The 21,777-nt window shown below is 40.6% G+C and overlaps 2 protein-coding genes across 4 annotated transcripts; both read left to right on the top strand.

Moving 5' to 3' along the window:
* Window positions 1-1,396: 1,396 nt before the first annotated feature.
* On the top strand, window positions 1,397-7,274 carry LOC103355324 (band 7 protein AGAP004871). Of its 3 annotated transcripts, none has more exons than XM_008279075.1 (7): window positions 1,397-1,593; window positions 1,739-1,851; window positions 3,126-3,198; window positions 3,743-3,825; window positions 4,623-4,826; window positions 5,114-5,290; window positions 6,862-7,274. In XM_008279075.1, exons 1-7 carry the CDS (start codon window positions 1,518-1,520, stop codon window positions 7,045-7,047), a joined length of 912 nt encoding a protein of 303 aa, XP_008277297.1. In that variant the 5' UTR covers window positions 1,397-1,517; the 3' UTR covers window positions 7,048-7,274. The 3 variants fall into 3 exon arrangements, with proteins under 3 accessions (XP_008277297.1, XP_008277298.1, XP_008277299.1); XM_008279076.1 differs by having other exon boundaries at window positions 1,399-1,593; window positions 5,156-5,290; XM_008279077.1 differs by lacking the exon at window positions 1,739-1,851 and having other exon boundaries at window positions 1,400-1,593.
* A 4,833-nt stretch (window positions 7,275-12,107) lies between these two features.
* Window positions 12,108-21,496, top strand: lipib (lipase, member Ib). The gene is made up of 10 exons (XM_008279074.1): window positions 12,108-12,159; window positions 15,418-15,809; window positions 16,329-16,437; window positions 16,582-16,683; window positions 17,602-17,691; window positions 17,774-17,941; window positions 19,400-19,489; window positions 19,706-19,814; window positions 19,961-20,134; window positions 21,412-21,496. The coding sequence occupies exons 1-10, from the start codon at window positions 12,108-12,110 to the stop codon at window positions 21,494-21,496; spliced, it is 1,371 nt and encodes a 456-aa protein (XP_008277296.1).
* The last annotated feature ends 281 nt before the right edge of the window (window positions 21,497-21,777 follow it).

Here is a 21,777-nt window from a genome sequence, read left to right as displayed (position 1 = left end):
AGAACAGTCTTAGTATCATATAAACATTTTTAGCAGCAGCCCTCCACAATGGTCTGAACCCCAAATTATTTTTGGTCAATGTGGGTTCATATTTCTCTGCAAATTAAAATCCTGCATCTCTACTGAAACAGCACAACACTGGCTAGAAGAAGAAAGAACACAAAAATGTGTTTTGTGCAGTATGATGCAGGTGTAACGCAATAAATCATAAAGAAAGAAAAGTTTAATTTCTTTGATTATTCATGTACAAAGATTAGAATTAACCAGGACAACATTTTTCCAAGTGCCTACAGATGGTATCAGTAGGGGTCTACATACTCGAGCAGTATAATCAGGAGGTACAGTAGCACTAATCAGGGCTGCAGCGGTCGTCCTTTTAAAATAACCACGGACAGTGAATTACTTTCACAATCTGGCTGTTTCCGTGAAGCTCAGGCAGTGTGAGGAAAAAAGAAAGAAAACTTGTTGTGGTTCAGAACAAAAACAAAAATGAAAATGAAATGCTGAAGGACATGAAAAAAGTCTGATGAATGTTGGGAGCTCATGAGACCAAGACACATTTGTTTAGCTCAGATGGAGTCCAGCATGTTTAGTGTGAACCTGGTCTGGACAGCCACAGTGAACGCATAGTCCTGACAGTGAATGATGTGGAGTGTGATGATTTGGGGCTGCATGAGAGTAAAAGGTGTTGCTGCTGTTTATAGATGCACCATGAATGCCTGGGGATGAACCAAAATAGTGGCTGCAGAAGCGTGAAGAAGAAGAGGAATATTTTAACACCATTCAAAGCACAAAATCACACAAGAAAGAAGAGAAGAGTGAAAACTACAAACTGTACAATGAATCAAATACAACCCATCTCCTCCAGCAAAGAGTAGAACCAGAAACGTTTGGACGCTGGCATTCACCATGCTGAGGAGGACTGAGGATTAAGCTGTACTCATTTTTGTTGCATGAAGTTTCTGCTATGGGGGCTTCATTTCAAATATAGTAAAACTAAACTGTTGGTTTTTAATTTGGCACCAGAGCGAATACTGTTCAACTTTGAGGTGATGTAATCACTGTATACCATGCTGAATCTGTTGACATGCAAGTGATATTGCACTCTAAATTATTATTCTGTAATTGGCCCTTGCTTTATTATTTATTACAACCTTAAAATATGAGCCACACATATAAACAAATGCATAGAAATTGAACAAAAAGTAGGAAAAAAACTTTTTTTAAAATTTAAAAATGATTCACAATTAGCTTTTATGCGCTGCTAGCAAAGACACAACAACATAAATGAACTTTGCTGTTGTTTATTAGTAGTTTTATTTTCATCCACTTTTTTAAAATGAGGAGGGGGCGTGTCCACGTTGCTAGGCAACTGGACGCGGAAGTTAGAGGGCGGACCAGACAACACGACGCTAATCCTTTTCGTGACTAATGAAAACACAACAAAACACTCCGCTATCGTGAAGCGCACCTCATCAACCCACCAGATACTCATTTGAGCTGGTACACGGAGGAGGATGGGAGGTTCTAACAAGGTCGGAGTTCTCTGTGCGGATGAGTTTGATGCCGAAAGCGCTAAAAACATCGCGACAGGTCAGTGAAACAAGCTAGTAGCATCGACTGTGATTTAGCTAAAAAGTGTAAACACAGACGTTACACCGAGTCTGTGGCGTGTTTAACTTGTCTTACACCCGGAAGGACTGTTGTTTCGCCCGCTTTGTGTTTCTGTCGTGGGCAGATGGAGGACGGAGGGTCGGCGGGGTGGTGGAGGTTGTCGGGGCGGTGCTCACCCTGCTGTCGGCGGCCTTCATCATCCTCACCTTCCCCCTCACAGCCTGGATGTGCGCGAAGGTGACACAGAAAAAAAACCCTCACTTTGTTAGATTTAAAAATAAATCCTGAGTCGCGTTTCTGCTGATAAAATAGTCGCTGCACCGAGAGGATCAACAGAACAACCAAAAAAACCAGGACAGAAACATGATTAAAACAGTTTTGATCATCAGTGCAAAAGTTCTGAATGAAATATGTTAAAGTCTTTGGTTTAAGCTTCTCACATGTGCACATGTTCTGCTTTTTTCATGTCAATATGACTTAAACAGCTTTAGGTGAATATGACACATGGGACTTTTAGCACTTCTTTTGTCTATTTTATGGACCAAAAAGTTTTTCAAAAGAGGAAATAACTTAGAATTTATTAATATTTGTGAATTAATTAGTTGTAGCCTTCCTAAGAGGTTCATTTTAAGATGTATGTACACATATGACGGTGTTTTAGGATAAAATTAGATAAGACAGAACTTCATTTGTCCTTAAACTAAGTATTATTTTATTTTATCTATCTTTAAATTGCTCATTTTATCTGACCAACAGTCCAAAACCCCAAATATATTCAGTTTTGATGTATGCAATCAGTCTCATCACATTCTTCTGGACTGTTATTATTGCAGCTCACACATGTTCTCAAGCCACATTTCTGCTGGAGAAATCAGACCTGAGCTTGATTTTGCAAACATTTGCACACTCCAGGGTTTATTTTTTCCAACAAACTTTACAGCTTCTTTATTTAAAAAAAAAAGTTTTATACATTCCTTTTATATTATACACAGTTTGAAATTAGTGTCTTGACTTGTTTTTTTAACATCTTCTCAAACTATATTTATTGTCATTTTTATGCACCAAAAATTTCCAGACTAATTCCTTGGATAAACTTGTACATTTACTCAGCAAGAAAAACAATTCTGATTAACTTCAAATCCATCTGCGGTTAAAAAAATAAGTTCTGCTAACAGTTGTTGTTCTTGGATGTGTGAGCTTCACTCTGCAGATTGATGTTCAGTATGTGCAGTTTGCAAACTGCTCTGCTGAAAGCGGACATTTCCACATATCTGAGTTTCTGGTTAGTATTTGTGGCATCACAGCTTCTGAAAGTTAATCTTTTAAAGCAGAAAAGCATTTGCACATTCATAGTTTCTGGATGTTTCAATCAATAGAAAGGTGTAGATGTCATATTACTTTTAACAAGTATACTTGGAGAGGAAGTTTAAAGGATGCATTTATCAAAATTGATGAGCAAATAACTACGTAGATGTTGTTTTAATTGACAGGCTGTGGTTTCTGTCTCGCAGGTGGTTCAGGAGTACGAGAGGGCCGTGATCTTCAGACTGGGCCGGGTGGTTAAAGGACAAGCCAGAGGACCTGGTACCAAACCCAATCAGACGTTTCTGTCCTCCAACAACAGCACGATAAACGCTGAGGCTGTGCTTTCATAATGATCAGTGTAAATGTAGAGTATGAGCTCCATCGACTCCAATCATGTTAGCGGTTAGCAGAAATAAAATCCTGCTGTTATTGTTACAGGTAGAATAAACACAGAACATAGCTAAGATTTATTTTACAAATTAAAATCATGAGAGTTCATTTTTAAGTGTAGTTCTGTAGTTTTGACAAGTTTGACAGTAAAGTGAAGACAAAATAAATAGTTTTTTTCTGTTCGTAGTCCATGCTGTATTTACACTAAGTACAATAAGTGTCAGTCTGAGATTTGTATGAATTTAATAGTATTTCAAAATAAAAGGATCTGTTTAATTCATTTAGTTTTAACCTCTAAACACAACAAAATGAGTAAAATGGTTGCATACATACATTATTTATCATTCCCAAGGTTTTCTGTTTCAATTTACACTTTTAAAAGCAAAAATAAGCGTCCGATGTTCCGTCTTCTCACCTGAGTGCTTCTGTGCAGGTCTGCTGTGGTTCATCCCCTGGCTGGACGTCATCCAGAAAGTCGACCTGCGGACTGTTTCCTTCAGCGTCCGGCCACAAGAGGTCAGCAGCGGCTCTATCGTCACTGAGTGTTAACACACTCCAGTCTGGTGGTTTATAGCCGTTATCATGTGAGACAAGAGCAAGAACGTCCTGTACAGACTGTAATTTTTATGATTATTTGCATGTTTAACCCCTCAGCAGACAGTTGTGTTTCACAGATTGAGTCCTGTTTGAGTACAACACTGATATTTATTACACGCCTTTAACATGTCCAAAATCCAGAACTCTGACTTTTTAATTAAATCTGTTTCTGTGCAACTTAAAGGTGGTACTTTGAGCTCTGAGAACGTGTGATTGGCTTCATTCAAACACTGTTTTTGGATGTTTTATAGACGAAAAAAAATATTAGTTAGAGAAAAATAACAGTCAGATTAATCCGTAATGATGATCTTCTTTAGTTCTAGTAGCTTATGATCATGAATATAAACAATCTGTGTTGGAAAAGCAACACGTGTCAACCTGTAGCCTGGTGGGAATGAAGTTGTTTTTGTTGACAAGATGGGATTTTAATGTAGTTAAACACAGTTGATATTTGTTTCTACTTTTAAACATGCAAACATAGATAATACTCGATATTTATTTTACAATTGCAAATCATATAAGTTAGTTTTTAAGTCTTGTTTTATTGTGAATTGATAATGATTTTTCCCCTGTTTTTAATCCTTACTATATTATTTAAGTAGAAATAAGTGCTTTTTAAATCATTTTTTATAGATTTTCCATCACGGTGTGAGTGCCGACACCTTCACATGTACCAGACGTTAACTCGCCTCCCCCTCGCTGCGTCGTGTCCTCAGGTCCTGACAGCAGACGGAGTCCCGCTGAAGGTGGACGCCGTCGTGTTCTACCGGGTCGTCGACCCGTCGCTCTGGGTGATGCGGGTTCAAAACGGCTACCAGGCGACGCTGACGCTGGCCCAGACCACACTGAGGGCGACGCTGGGCGCTCACACTCTGATGGACGTGTTAACACAAACGCCAGGCATCACCAAGAGAATAGAGGTGAGTGGAACTGTCAGACGTTGGAAGATAGTATTTAGATATTATGTTTCCCAAAAGCAAAAAGAATTTAAAAAACAGGTTTTAGATCAAGTCTGGGAGCACAGACGGGTTTTATGTGAATATTAGAGGTGGAGACATGAAGCAAGAGACCGGGCGTCCTCACCCAGGTCAAATTATTTTGCATTTTAAAGCAACTTTGGAGAAGCATCACAACAAAAGCATCAACTTCTTACTGCATCCTGATCATTGTGTAGTCCTGTTTGATGCTACGTTTTGCACGCCAGCAGTGGATGAGTGCCGGAGCCTGTTGTACGCGCTTTGTCCTGCAGGAGGTGCTGTACGGAGTGTCCCTGCTCTGGGGCGTTCGGGTGGAGCGGGTGGAGCTCAAAGACCTGATGCTGCCCGTCAGCCTGCAGCGCTGCATGGCTGCAGAGGCTGAAGCTGCCAGGACGGCCAGAGCAAAGGTACCAGTTTATTCACAAACTCTGCCAGGTTTCCATCAGCTCAGAGGACATTACACTGACTTATTTTCATTTATAGAGATTTGATGTGACCTTTAACTTAAACAGAACCTCAGCCAACAACTTAACTTAAACCTAACCTTAACCAACCCTTAACTTAAACCTAACCTGAACCAACCCTAAACTTAAACCTAACCTCAGCCAACCCTTAACTTAAACCTAACCTGAACCAACCCTTAATTTAACCTGACCTCGATCAACCCTTAACTTTAACCTTAATTAACCCTTAACTTAAGCCTAACCTTAAGCAAACCTTAACTTGAACATCACTTTAACCAACCCTTAACTTAACCTTAAGCAACCCTTAACTTAAACCTAACCTTAATCAACCTTTAATGCAAACCTAATCTTAAACCAAGTCTTCGATCTGAACTGTAATGATTTATGGGGACTTTTTTTTTGGACCTAACAAGAAGCCGCGTTCACCACAGAGTGACTGAAAACAGGTTTATGTCATCACCACATTAGCAATACAGGTGTATAAACTCACACACACTCAGTCTGTCGGTCAGCTGCTTCCTGTCAGCTTCAGTTTCCCAGATTTGTGTTTTAGTGAAGTGAGTGTGTCTGAGCCGCTGCCATCTGTTTCATTTAATCACTGCCAGACACAACAAACGCCGAAGTCTCGTCAGATGTACCGTGAGAGCAAAGCAGCTGAATGTAGTGTCGTGTTATCAGACCTCCGAAGCACTTTATTTTAATTTATATTGTTTTCTGAGTATTTATTCTGTTTTATAACACTGGTTTTATTAGTTAAATTTTACGTATTTTATCTAGTTTTATTTACTTTTACATCTTATTGTATCTTATATTATATTTATTGTCGTTTTATTTTACTTTTTTAAAATAAATTTATATATTTTAGTTTTTTTATAGTGTAAATTATTTCTTATTTTTTACATTTTGTCTGTATCTTTTATTGAGTTTTATTTTACTTTTTTTAATAAATGTTTTTTATTGGATTAATTTTATTTAATTAATTTTTTACCTTGTCTTGACTCAAGTTTTATTTTACTTTACTTTCTAAATTATTATACATATTTATTTATGGGTTTAATTATTTCCTGTTTAACTTTCATTTTTAAAATCTAATCTTGTTTTGAATTTAGTTTTATTTAATAAATTCTTTTATTTTTATTTTTGTTTAATTAATTCTTTTTTTTATTTTATCTTTTCTTTAATGTGGTTGTATTTTACTGTATTTATAATCTTTTATATTTTTATGTTATAGTTTTGTTTAGTTATATCTTATTTTTTAATATATATTGTCTTGTATTTAATCTAATTTTATTTTACTTTATTTTAAAATTTCTGTTATTGGTTTAATTATTTTTTATCTCTTTTTTAAAATTTAACAGGCTGCAGGTTTACCAGGCTGTATAATGTGAGCTGTGTAATCTCCTATTAATGTAAAATAGTAAATAGATGTTGCTTTTTGTTGACTCAGTGTTTTATGTGAATTATTGAACTTCTCTGTACCTGCTGGTGTTTTCAAATCGTCGTCTCTGTTTAAGGCGATTGTGGCTGAAGGGGAGGCGAAGGCGTCCCGTGCTTTGATGGAGGCGGCGTCGGGACTTTCGTCGGTGGCGTTCCACCTCAGATACCTGCAGTCGTTGTCCTCCGTCCAGAGCGGAGCCTCCATCGTGGTCTTCTGCCTCCCCACAGAGCTCCTCGACGTCTTCAATTCCCAGCAGCCTTAGCTCCTCGCAAGCTTCACCGGCTGCAGATCTGCAGGGAAAAAGGTGCAAAGAGATTAAATATGTGAACCAAACCAAAGGAACAAAGCTGTGTGAGCATGCAGCGCTTCATTATGACGGTGGTGGAGTTACATTCTCTAGCTGCTAAATTCACTTCAAGCGTTATTATTTATAAATGTACACTTTAAATGCATGTGAAACACTTAAATAAAGCTGATTATGATTTTAAAGTCTTTTTTTTCAATTGAATTTCAAAGCTCAGTTCTAATTTTTATGGTGTTTCTGAACTTCATTTCCCAGAAGTCACCTGTCCAACAGCCAAACAGTGAGTTGAAAAATGTAAAAAATGAAACTCTGATTCACAGAGACGATGTTTTTAGGGATTTAATCAAAGACCAAAGTGGGACTTTAAAAGATAGCAGCTGTTATGTACTGATATTATGCTATTTTAGCTGTTTGTTTTTATGTTTTTATATCTTCATCATCATGGATCATGCATAAAATTCACAAATTTGCGTTTACAGTTTGTACCATTGAAGCATTGATTATAATCTTCCAGAGTAACAAAAACAAACGTTGTCTTGATGCCATAAAACCAAGCAGAAGAACAGAGCTAACCATCTGTGCTGCTAAAAGGAGGCATCAGTGGCTACTTTACAGCTGTTTTCTTATTATTTCTACTCTTATAAATAGGAAAAATTAATATTTAAAATCCAAATAAAGCTTTTTTAAGGTGTTGTATCTGTTGTTTTTTAACCACAAACTTAGCACCAAAGTGTACGAGTCTAAAAAGTCTAAAAGTTCAGGTTACTGAAGCCTCGGGTTCTAAGTTTTTGGGGTCTTGCTGTGTAGAAATAGAATAAAAACCATCGTTGAAGTCTAACCAGGTATCAAAGGGCTCAGATGTTATGATGCCTTCCGGCTCAGATTTGCCAGTTGAAGCTCCTCGTTTCGCAGCTCGCGGCGTCGCAGAGCGGATCCACGTCGGATCATCTCGTTATCATTACCTAATGCTGCGGTTTGCAGACACATGAATATGCTGCGGTTCAGCGGTTTAGTTACGATAATCTGAGCGGCTTTAGCTGAACTTTCCTGTAATAGAACGTCTGACCCCCTCGTGGCCTCCTGACCTTCCCTAATCCAGCTGCTTTGTATGATTATGTCCTTACAGAGGTTTCATCATTATTATTAGTATTATTATTATTATCATAAACCTCTGTCTCGAACATAAAATAAAAACTGAACCTCCTTCACACTTCCACTCCGTCACGTTTTCATTCTCATTACAGGGAAATATTGTTCACGTTTGTGCTGCAAGTCTTGGTCACACATAAAACACATGAAGAGCTGCAAGTGCTATAATTTAAACAGTATTTATAAATTCAACAGTTTTTCATGCAAAAAATTGAAATATTATTGATGATATAAATATTAAGAGTAAGACCAACAATAGTATCAATTACATGAATGTAGCTGACTAATTAAAAGCATCGTGTTCAGACTCTACAGGTAGTTTGAACATCACTCTGAATATTATTTACTATATTAATTTATCTGATAATTATGAATATTAAAGCTAAAACCTTCATTATATACACTCAGCTGACTAATTTAAACCCTGCAGTATTACATATAACCCACCTCATGGAGCTTTTAAGGTGAAGATATTATTAATTTTACAAATTTACCTGAGTAATTTAAATATTAGCGTTATGCAGCATGCATGTAAATCACATTAAAGGTAATCATATGGATGTTTTCTCTGATGAGGCTTTGATGCTCACAGTCTGTGGTGCAAACCGGCTGCACCTCTGGTTGGTTTATGGGGATTTTTAAGGTGAAGAAATACCGAATGTAGATCACACGTCACCGATTTTATCATCTCTTTGACCAGATTTACTCGGACCGCTGCGATTCGCCAGCGTGCCGACTGATGACAGGGTTTGGCCTCCAAAGATAAGCTCTTTAACTGGTCAGAACATTGTGACCTTATGAACTGGGAACCTGTGAACAAATAAAACTGTGAGTTCAATGTGCTGCTAAAAAAAACACACAAACAACAAATGCAGATAAACAGACAGATGTAAAAACAATACAAACAAAAAAAAAATATTTTTACCAAAATATTGCTCAAATTTTGACGAATTCAAAAGAGTTATTTTCAGTTTTTTATGTTTTTAATCTATTGAAGTTGGGAATGTGTCAAAATGAGACTGAAAGTTGAACCAAGTTTCTCAAATCAGGAAATGATGTTTGCAGGTGAAATAAAATCCAGGTTTCAAAGCCCACTCAGATAAACTTCTAACTACATTTGTTTTAGAAGACTCTTGATTTTGTCCCCCATTAATCCCACTGACTATAAAGGGAATCTCTCTGTGTCTGCTCATAGACGGTATGTTTGAGCTGCACAGTTCATTATTTAGTCGATTTAAATTGGATGTGCATCTTTGAGTAAACAAATAAGTTTAATTTCTCTGATTCCAGCTCCTTAAACGTGAGTATTTTCTTCTTTTTACCTCCTCTGTGACGGTAAACTGTATATTGTTGGTCAGTGTTTGTCATCTTGGGCTTTGGGACACACTGATGAACATTTTGTCACCATTTTTATTTGAAAATCCAATCGAAGTTGAAGATTTTTCAGGAGGGCTGTAAGGTGGTTAGCACTGTTGCCTCGCAGCTAGAAGGTCGCCGGTTCGCGTCCCGGTGAGGACACCCGGGATCTTTCTGGGTGGAGTCTCCATGTTCTCCCCGTGCAGCGTGGGTTCTCTATGGGTTCTCTCTGGGTTCTCTGGCTTCCTCCCACAGTCCAGAAACATGCTGAGGTTAATTGGTGATTCTAAGCTACACACCAATCATTTTCCAGTTTTTTGTTTGTGCCGTTGATCAGAGGATCAGAGATGGACGACATGGATTCATGAAGCAGAACATGAACATGCTGCCTCCTGTTTTATCTCATGTTGAGAGGCTAAGTCAACAACATATTGCAGTCTTGCCTCTTGATGAGCACCTTCTGAAGCGGGTGAGTCTACATGCTGCTCCCTGCGTGTCCAACCGGGCTCCTGTTATATTTTCCCTCCATTGATTGCAAGGTTCCAGCCTTCACTCTGATATTACTGTAACCCTCGGCCGGGTTTCGCTGCTTCTGAAGAGGCTGCCGCTGGGCCCCGGCTCTCTGCAGCAGCCAAATTACATGTATCGGTGAGATCAGAGCAGGATGGGCTGGGTGCACTGTGGTCTGTGCAGCTATTAATAACCGTAGCTGGTGTGGCTCCAGATCCTGATGCTGCCCTTTACCCACAGTTTTACTCCACTAATCAGTGATGAGGAACAGTCTGTGGCCACCTACCAGGAGTTTTCTCTTCTCTTCTGCCAACCTTTACTTTGCATTACTCTAATACACACTGTGGATGTAACATGCAACACTTTTGGCATGAAATGTGTATTTCAGATGCATTGACTCTTTCGTTTTGTCTCAAATTTCTGCTTCAGACCTAGAAAATGAGGATGTTTACATGCATAGGACTGTGCTAGTTTGGACTCTTAACCTGGTTATTTGTCTTCCTGTAAACATGCCTTTAGCTGTCTGCAGGGTTCTGGTGGTTTGCAGCTGGGGACAAACTCAGTTTGGAGCACAGTTTGTCCTTTTGCATCAACAGTGTTTTACTTCATTTCAGTTTCAATGTGTGGAATCATTCCTGTTGTTTTGTTCAAGCTACACCTGCACACGTGCAGATCAGAAACCAGTGTAAAGGTTTGTGCAGATTTCTGAAAGCAGTCTTTGGATGTGAAACACAGACAGCATACAGGAAACACCCCACATTTATGCAAAATTATAATTAACGTAGGCGGCACACTGAAGAGGTCGCAAGAAGTCACTGAATATCTCTTGGAGTCGAGTTAAATCCATCATGAAGAAATGGAAAGAATAAGGTACAGGTGTAAATCTGACTACAGAAGGTCGTCCTCAAAAACTGAGTGACAGAGCAAGAAGGAGACTAGTGAAGGAGGCCACCAAGACTCCTATGACTCCTCTGAGATTAGAGACTGTTCATACAACTGTTCTTCACCAGTCAAAGCTTTAAAGGAGGCAAAGAGAAAGAGATTCTGAAGTCACCTGGAAGAAGGTTTTTTTAGTGAAATAAAGGCCAAAGTTGAAGTTTTTGACCATCAGACCAGACGCTATGTTTGGCGAACACCAAACACTACACATCATTACGAACACACCATCCCCACTGTGAAGCACGGTGGTGGCAGCATCATGATGTGAGGATGCTTCTCAGCAGCAGCCCTGGAAGGCTTGTAAAGGTAGAGGGTAGAATAAATGCTGCAAAGTGTAGAGAAATCCTGGAGGAGAACCTGAATCAGTCTGCAGGAGAACTGAGACTTTGGTGAAGATTTGTTTTCCAACAAAACGATAAACCGAAGCAAACGACCAAAGCTACACAGAAACGGTTTAAAGTCAACAAGGTGAATGTTCTGGAGGTGAGTCGGAGCCCAGACCTTAATCCAACCGAGAGCTGGTGGACTCTTCCCGTTGAAACCCGACTGAGCGTGAGCAGTTTAATAAAGAAGGATGAGGTAAAACTGTAGCATCCAGATGTGCTGATTGAGACCAACCACAGGCCAGAGGTGCATTTACTAAATACTGACTTGAAGGAGGTGAATACTAGTACAAACACTTATTTTATATTTTTAATTAATTGACTTCACTTTGTAGAAATCAGTTTTCACTTTGACATGAAAGAGTCTTTTTGGGGTAAATTCTTGTCAAAAAAAAGCCAAATTACATCGACTGTGACTCAGTGTTATAAAAGCAATAAAAGGGGAAAACTAACTTCTCTGATTCCTGTTCTGGTCAAACGTTAGTGCCAGCGTCGCCCCTCCTTCCTCCTACAAACTGATCCTTACTGTAAACGAAGACGCCGCCTCCTCCTCCCTCCTCCCTCCTCCTGGTTTCTCACATCAACCCCTCCTCCGTCCAGTCCTTCACTCTGCTGCCGGACCTCCTCCAGAGCGCCTCCTCGCCTCCATCGCTGCCTCTCTGCTCTGCCGCCGTGGGAAGGATGCTGGTCTGTAGGCTCCTGGGTCTGCTGGGACTCCTCATGCTCTGCAAAGGTGAGAAAAACAACAACAACAACACAAACCTGCTTATTTAGCTCATAAAACACAACTTCAGGTCAGTGTGGAAACTTTAAATCTGCTTACTGCTGGGCTCTGATCTCTGAGGTGGGATAATCTTGTGAGAAACCAGGATATCAGTGTGGAAATAACTAGAATGCATGAGTGTGAGGAACAGCTTAGAGGAGCAGATTATTTAAAGCCACCTCCTCGTCTGCTTAAGTTTAACATGGAAAAAAAACCTGCTAGTGTTTCTGTCTGCCGGCGTTACAGTAAACCAGCAGCAGTCTGTCGGCCAGTCACTCTCAGTTTACTGATGTCTGCTTTTGGTTTGTTTGGATTTGGGCCACTTCCACTCGGTAACCCGCCATCCCCGCTCCACTGGCAGCTGTAATCACCTCTTGTGCTCTCGGTGGGGCGGGTGGACGTGGGATGAGGTGGTATTTTTAAAGCAGCCTGATCCTATTGAGGGCAGTGTCGCGCTCCTGTGTGCTAATTGCAGAGCGGCGGCTGCCAAACAGGTAGCCCCGAGGCGAAACGTTGTTGTTTGGGGAGAGGAGAGGAGCTGGACGCCACCAGCCATGACGTGATCAGCTAAATTAAACATTAGGAAGTCAGAGGAACGAGGCGACGCGGCTAATCTGGCTTTGCCCAAAGTTTAAAAACCAAACTAGAAACACCACTAATTAACAGGTTGGATCATGTCTGTTTAATCTGTGCAGAAGCACACGTCAGGAAAATGAACCACGACGAACCTTAAAATCATCACATGTCATTAAAATCACTTCATTCTGCATCTGAACATTTGGCAACAATGAACTCAATTCTGTAAAGAAAACAAATAAAATGATAATTTTAATGGCCAGCGGGTGTGAAACATATTTTATCTTTAAATAATTGCCAAAATTACACCATTCATGAGAGTCAGAAACTACAAAAACCGGAAAAATCCTCAGATGTTTACCTCTTCAACAGCCCTCCACCCGATCAGTTATGACTTCCTGTTCTGTTGGCAAAAGTCACCAAATGTAAGCTTTAAAAATGACGATATTTCGTCAAATTCACATTATTGGAAATTTAAAAATTCAACTAAATTTGCTCCAGAGTCTGAAATATAAATAAATTCTGTGTTTCCTAGCACAACTGGGAAACCAGGACTGACTCAGCAACAGTGGGGGGAAAAATTCAGGGACTCTTCGGCTGAACAACAGACAGTGTTTAAACAAATTAAACAACATGTAGTCTGTAGAGCTTTATTTCTCCAGTATTGGTAACATCTCTGGACACTTGGAAGTATGTTCTGCAGATTTTTTTATTTTATATTTTTTCCAATTTGTGAAATAACAATAAAAGAAAGCAAACTTTTTTTTCCTTTTTTCATGATTTACAGCATTACAACTTTGTCATAAGTTCCTTCTCCGTCTAGTCCTCGTTGTTCTGTTTCCATAGAGGTGCAGGACTTTAGATTGCAGTGCACATATTGCATTAATCAACTTAATCTGCACACCATTGAGCTAAAGAGGCCAAACTAATGTCCAAAGTCGCGTATCGAGAAACCAAACGAAGAACCGACTCTGATGATCTGACGGGATAAGATTAAACGTTTTTCTCCTTCAAACTACTGCCTATAAACGTTCTCTGCTTGCAAAAATAGTGACTTAGAAATGCTTTAATAAAGTTCGTCAGCATCAGTTTAAATGTAGTTTTGTACTATTCTTGGATGGCGGCACTTTGAATCCGTCTGTTGGTTTGTTAGAGTGTTTGTATCTCATGTTTTACTCGTTGATTCCTGCATTAATCTCCCCCGTGAGGCATCAAGAAATGTGTTTTATCGTATTAAAAAGTCACATGCAAGAGGTGACAGAATGAGGTTCGTCCAACAGATCAAGCAGAAGGCAAAGAAACCTGCGAACAAAACTAAACACTGCAGGTTCTAAACTATTAGAGAAATCACCTTGTTTGTTTGTTGGGCCATATTCAGACCACATGAGGACAGTTGTACCATCCATGTTCATGGCAGTGAAGCCAGCGTGCAAAAAAAAAAAAAGCAGATGGGATCAGACCATCTGTTGCAGGACTCGCTGTTCTTCTTGAGGCTTGTTGTGCTTCGACCTTCTGCACAGCGCTGCACATCTTTTGCCAGGAAGATAAAGAAGCTAATCTGCGGCATGCTCGGGCAGCATCAGGAGAAGCTGACCAGCTCTAACGATGGAGCCACTTAGACACTTCCTGCTCATTTCACTCAGTCTGGACCCTTCCTGAGCTAAAGACTATTCACCCCCAAGCCTGGAAAACATGATTTTCTTTGGGAATATCAAAATAATTTTGGGTAAAAATGCTAAATTTCAAGTAGCTACAGATATTTACTCACTATTTGGTGACTTAACATGATATCTTTACATTTTGTCTTTAAAGGCGTTCTTGTTTTGTCAAGCTAAAAACATAAAGCCATAAAACCATAAACAAGTAGATTTTCTGCTTTCCAAAGGGCCTCATCACGTCTAGTGCGCGCTTCTCTCAGCAACAATAAGCAAAAATTCATGATTTCTGGCATTAAGAGTGTGTTATTGTGGGGAAATGAGCAAACAGTGGGTAAAAAGACACAGAAACAAATAAAATGTGCAGTGAGTCAGAACGGAAATTTCTGAATCTACAGCCTCAGATTTCTAAGTGCAAAAAAGTTAGCTCAGAGTGGGTCAATGGAGGGCTAAAAAATAATTCTCACAAAGTATTTGATATATGAAGCTAAAAGCTCACGTTTATCACAAAAGTTTGGAGTAAATCCGAGCTGGTCGAGCAGAAGGCAGCCGGTGATTTGAGATGGAATAACGTTTGACTGATTAGCTCTCCTTCTGACACAAAATGACGCCCATGTTTTACGAGGGGAGGTTCATAGAACGAGGTCTATACTGCAGCAGCAGACCAAATATTGTTCTGTTATTTTTCACTTTGGTCTCCATTTACCTCAGTGCACCTATCCCACTGTTCCTTCAAACTGTCTTCAGTTTGGTTCTCAAGCCATGCCTCTGTGGAAGACTGTTATCACCATGTACCTCAGCCAGCCTTTTGTCAGGAACTTTACTGCTGCCCTAAACTCAAAACGTTGGTTTTACATCATTGCTTGATCAACTTAGAATGTCTCTGATCACACAAATATGTTGTGACCAGTAAACCTGACGTGTCTGAACTGGTGAGGTGTTGTGTTGTCTAGCTATGTAAAGACATTTTGTGCTACGCTAACCTTCTGACCTCCAGGTGAGGAGGAAAGTGGTTCGGGCGAATCCTGCGACAACTTCACCGACCTGAACCTGTCGCACTGCTTGGTGGGAACCAGCCTGTACGTCCGGCTGCTGCTCTACACCCGATCCAACCTCGACTGCGGCCGCGAGCTCAACCACCACCGCCTGGCCGCCCAGCCGCTCCTCAACCTGTCGCGGCCCACCGCCTTCGTCATCCACGGCTACCGGCCCACCGGAGCGCCGCCCATCTGGATCAACCACATCGTCCACCTGCTGGCCGAGCAGGAGGACCTGAACGTCATCGTGGTGGACTGGAACAAAGGGGCGGCCAACCTCAACTACTTCACCGCCGTGTCGTACACCAGGGAGGCGGCCTACAACCTGACCAGCTTCATCATGACGATGGAGGTGAGGCAAGCCAAGGCTTCAAAACTTTCCTCCCTTCAGGCTCTTCAGAATCCGTCCACTTCTAGTCTTTTTAACTTTTTGTCTTCTGTCACTTTTAGTTCACGACATAAAGGTCAAATTTCAGTTTAAAAGCTTTCTTCCTGCTGCCAATAATAAAATTCTGCTGTAAAAATGTACTTTACATCCTTTCTTTAAGTTAAAAAGCAGTTAAATTTCAATGGAGCAAGAAAAAAACCTTCAGTAACTCTACAGTGAACGACTGAGTTCCCACCAAACAGGAAACGACCTGCAGGTTTCTGTATGAACACAAAACGTCTTTAATCTGCTGTTTTTAGATTTTAACTCCACAAAGTTTCTGAACGTGGATCAAAAAGCTCGATTGGGTTCAATAACCACAAATGCAAAGTTCCAGACTGTCTCCACCAGCAAAGTATGTCCACATAATGTGCACAAAACCTGACAAAGGCAAAGAAAAGGAGTAAAATATGCACCTTGAATGTGAGTTCTTAATGTCTGCAGGAGGAGGGAGCCTCTCTGAGCTCGGTCCACCTCATCGGCGTCAGTCTGGGAGCTCACTTGGCCGGCTTCGTGGGAGCAAACCTGAAGGGGAAGATCGGCCGCATCACAGGTGGAGTAAAGGGCGAGCAGGGCAGGACTAGAGGACATCTACTGAGCTACTGTGCCAGCAGCAGCTTTTGAGACACATCTCTCAACACTTCCTAATTCTAAAACAAAACAAACATGACATGAGTACATATTTCCTGTCCTGCAGGTCTGGACCCGGCCGGGCCGATGTTCACCAGCGCCATGCCGGAGGAGAGGCTGGACCCCACGGACGCCATGTTCGTGGACGTTCTTCACACCGACATGGACTGTGAGTAAATTGGATTTTTGTTTGTTTTGGCAACACGAGTGACCAAAAATATCCCTTTACAGTAATAATAATAAACAGTGCGTTTCATTAATATCATTCTGCTATTAGTGATTTACTTTTATTTTGTAGTTTCTCTGCTTTGTCTTTTACTTTCAAATAGTTTACAGCAGTTTTTCTTTCCATTCTATCCTCTCTTTAACAGGAATTAGTCGCTCCAAACTCTATGAAACTAATGTGTGTTTTATTTTCTTAAACTAAATATATCTTCTGACATCACTGGTGAGGTCTGGAAGCTCTAAACTGTCTGTGAAAATAAACAAACAGGAAAGTTTTCTCAAATATTTAAGGTAAAAGTTTCCGTAACATTTTTCCAAAAGGAAAACAAACAGTGGAGAATATATTTTTTTTTTAAATCACACTTTCCTCTAAACCTGTATTTTACTTTTTTAGGCACTGTTTCTTGGCGTCCACATCGACACCGTGCATTCTGTATTCTTCTTTAATTACTAACCTTTCTGTAGCTGTGCACAGTTTTCTAACCTTTGTTTATTGTGTAAACCTTTTCCTTCGGGATGAATAAAGTTGATCGTATGTTATCTTATTTTCTGAGTTAACTTGATATCACAGATTATACAGATATTATAACAGATGGTTCTACATTAATGCAATGACCAGTCTGAAGAAATACTCTTCATACAGCTCCTCAAATACTTGAAGGGCTTTTTTTTCTGAGGTTTTATGTTTCTAAACAAACATTTGTGATGCTTGATGATGAAAACAGTCTGCTTTAGGAGGTTTACCAGCTGGATAAGCAGAAAACTTTGCAAATCCTTTTTTAAAAAATAAACAAAAAGCACAAATGCAGTCATTTTAAACCTACATTTTGGAATCACCTCTGTCTGTGTTTGCTTTGTGCAGCGTTCGGCCTGAGAGGAGCTCACGGTCACATCGATTTCTACGCCAACGGAGGAGCCGACCAGCCCGGATGTCCCAAAACCATCTTTGCAGGTGAACACACACACAAGCAGACGCATGCACACATCATTTAACACACAGTGACTCACTGCAGCGTCGTGTCTTTGTCCTGCAGGTAAATCCTACTTCGTGTGCGACCACCAGCGCTCGGTGTTCCTGTACCTCTGCTCTCTGAACCGGACCTGCAGCCTCACGGGTTACCCCTGCTCGTCCTACAGCGACTTCCTGGAGGGTCGATGTTTGCAGTGCGAAGCCTTCAGGCCCGCGTCCTGCCCGGTGCTCGGTAGGCCATGAAACACTCAAAGATCATTCATGAGCTGCAGAGGGAACGAAACAGGAAACACAGGCTGTTAGTGGAGAATATCCACCACTAAAACAAAACAAAATCAGATTTAAGTCGAGCATAATACGTGTTTTTTGCTCAAAAATGGATAAATATTTGTCACATAAGGCACCAGGGACTCATCATTGACCCCAACGAGTTCATTTCTGAGGCATGAAAAACACCTGAGGATGCTTTTAGAAGGCAAACAAACAAATAAAGGTCAGCAGCACATCGCTCTGCTGTTCACCTGCACAGAATTACTCTGATTTAATCCTGTTATATCAGCTGCAGTAAACAGGGTTTTCCTACAGTCTCAGTGAGTATAAACACGCTCTGGAGGTGGTTTTGCACTAAAAGCATTATAAAGTATCATAAAGGCAAACTACATGCTCTCTGGTGATAATTCTACTTCTGGTCATGATGTCACGTCATTTATAAACATGCTGTATCATCTGATATGTAGGATTCTGAGTGCGTCTCACTAAATGTTTCTGCACAGCTGTGTCACTTTTCTTGACTTTTAGGTCGTTTTTGCTGCACGTCTCTGCTTAATGATGAATAACGTCTCATTCAAACATCACACAGTTTTGGTTTCTGGCTTAAACTGAAGAAGACACACGTACCATTAAATGTATGAGGATATATTACTCATTTACTGTTTGTTTGCTTCTACTTTCAATACCAGATAAATCAAGTTTTGGCCTTTTAGATGCCGTGTCCGTATTAACTACAAAACAACAGAAGCACTTGGTTGTTGCTTTTAATTGTCCTAATAAAGGTAATAACTGTCTGTGTGACGCAGTCCTCAGAGGAAAAGAAGGTATTTAGATCCTTACTAATACGAAAACTACAGTGTAAAAATACTGTCATTATGCAGAGTGGTTTGTTGAATATATATTATATTTACTGATTTTAATTACTTTACATACTAGTGAGTGCTTAAACTATAATAACAAGGCATAATTTACTGGTTGATTTCTATAAAATATTAATAAATTTGAATCTGCACAACAACTAAAGCTTTAAAATAAATGCAGTGGAGTACAAAGTGCAATAGTTGCCTCCAAAAAAATTGCAAATAGCAAACCACTGGCCTACCAATGCACTTCTTCCTCTGGTCAAGCTTCATTTTGGTTAATAAGCAACTTATTTCACAAGAAAACAAATTGTGGAAGCGGCTAGATAGTGCAGAAACAAGTCACCACACCACAAATGAAGATTAGCTTCAAAAGCTGCAAAACAAACACAAACATCTGCACAATTCAACAGAAGAAAGCTCGAGTCCAAAGAGGTAAAACACCGGACACAGACAGCTGGTTCTGGCTGTACTCTGAGACAGAACTCCTCGGATCAGGTTGTTTTTTTGTTGTTGATGAATCGCTGCACTGACCGTGACTCGTGTCTGAACGTCTGCAGGTTACGACCTCAGCCAGTGGAGGGAAACTCTGCTGCGACTCGGACAGACCAAAGTCTTCTTCAGCACCACGGCGGCGCTGCCCTACAGGAGTGAGTCCAACACACACTCACATAAACCTGAAAAAAGAGCAAAGAAGCGTTTTATTGTGAAAATCCAAAGGTCGGCCATCTTGGTCCAAGTATCAGCCTTCAAAAGGGAGAACAAAGTAGAGAAGTGCATCAGTAAAATCACTGTAAACCGCTCTAAGAGAACATTTCAGCACTCCTAAGACAGACAGATGATTGAGGTTGTGTGCTGTGCTGCAGAGCTGAGCTACAGAGTGGACATGGTGACGTGGAACCAGTACCTCCGCTGGGGCGTCGTCTACATCCGGCTGCACAGCGGAAGGAACGTCACCGAGGCCCGGATAGACCAGTGAGTCCATTTAGAGTTAGAAACACGCAGCCAGCAGAGGTTCACACCACACAAACACGAGAAAACATGTCGCATATCCGGCATTTATAAGCCTGAACTTCTGTGTGAGTCGCCTCTCAACCCTCAGATTTGCCGTCTGTCCTCAGTAAGCTGCTGCGGTTCGAGCAGTACACCTCCACCAGGCTGCTGGCCCAGTTCGACGACGACCTGCAGCACGTCCAGAAGATCTCGATGCGCATCAGCACCGGCAACGTCATCGGTCCCCGATACAAAATCAGGCTGCTGAGGATTCGCTTCACGCCGCTGGAACGTCCTCTAAGGTCAGAGTTTGACAAGACGAGATCAAATAAGACAAGACAAGATAGGACTTTAGATTCTTGTGCCAGATATTACTCTGACCAGTTAGACATTAGAAAATGCAGCGCCGAATAGGAAAGCAACAAGATATAAATACTGTACAGTACAGAAAATAAAAACAAGGGGGCTGAAATGAGACTAGAATACAACAGTTAGAAGTAAGGTAGCACTTATAAAGGCTTCACAAGCTGTAATAAATGATTTACTGATGCTTAATAGGACATTAATAAGAGCAGCTTTTGCTGCCAGGTTGTACAAAAAGACGACATTTTTGTTGTTGTTTTAGCCCTAACAAATAACAATAATACATTTTCCTGCATGTGAGGATTTCGTCCCTCCTGAAGAAAAATCACTAAAATGACAAGAACTCAGAATTTAAAAAAAAAAAAATCTTCTTTTCATAGCAGTTTGGTTGATTGTGGTTGAACTTATACTCTCGCTCTCTGTCAAAGCCCAGTGCTAAAACCAAACCAGACTCACAGCTACTTTTGGTTTGTGGTATTCTGTTTGTGTGTTTGCACAAAATAAACAGAGAAAAATCATTATACAGGCTGATTTTGGTACATTTAGATTCAATACACTGAAATCTGACTCACTTCAGGCCAACGAATGATAAATTAATAAAACAAGAAGCGCTGGGTGTCGATACTGGTGTCAGTACGATGATGTGAAATTCATAAACTGCACATCTGACAGACGACAGAAGCTCTGATTAAGGGTTTACTAACACGTATAACTGCTTCTGCCAAAGGCTCACTATAAATCAAGCACACCCTTTAATAATGTCATGCTATGGCTTATATATATAAATAAGATCCACTTTGAAACAAACATATCATTTTGATATTTACACTGAATGTCAGGACTCAAGTTGCACTAAATAGCGTGCTAGCTCTCAATACAGCTTTATGAAAGATAAAGGTAGTCAGCGGAGGAATTTCCTGGTTTAATAACATTTACATTATTATATTATTATTATTATTCTGTTACTGTGCAGACACACACACACACAGTCTGGTTCGTTTTAACAGACACACTGACGCAAGAGTTCTTCTTCAAATAACATTAAAAGATGGTTTCATATTTCCCATTTAAAGAGTTCATCTTAACAGTGTAGGTTACTGGTTTGTATAAAGTTTACTAGAGTGTGTAAAGCTGCACCTACCAGCTGTCAGGGGTTTTCAGTTCACAGCTTGTGCTTCCAGTCATGTCTTAATGAAACCGTTTTTCTCCCCGTCAGGCCTCTGATGTGCCGTTTCGACATCATCGTGGAGGAGAACATGGAGGTGGCGTTCCGTCCTCTGCCCTGTAACTCTCGACTCTGACTCCCTGAACTCTTCATCTTCTGCTTTGGACACTCATGTGACTCACCCTCGGCCTCCCAGACCCAGTCCTCTGGGTGCTGCAGGTTGCCAGCAGGCGGAGCTCCGGGTTCCTCGCAGGAGAACCGGCAGCCTCCCCGCTGGCCCATGGAGACCAGGTGGATTAATTCTGGTTACTGGACCTGAACCAGGAATCGGAAAGCTGATAAGAGCGACTCGTTAAGAGATTACGAAAAAAAGCTGCTGCCGGAGACACTTACATCACGCTGACATCAGGTCCATGA

The sequence above is a fragment of the Stegastes partitus genome, unplaced genomic scaffold (genome assembly GCF_000690725.1).
Source record: "Stegastes partitus isolate 25-593 unplaced genomic scaffold, Stegastes_partitus-1.0.2 Scaffold143, whole genome shotgun sequence".
NCBI lineage: Eukaryota > Metazoa > Chordata > Actinopteri > Pomacentridae > Stegastes > Stegastes partitus.
The sequence above is the reverse complement of the archived record's forward strand: the minus strand, read 5'-3'. Positions and strand labels throughout refer to the sequence as shown.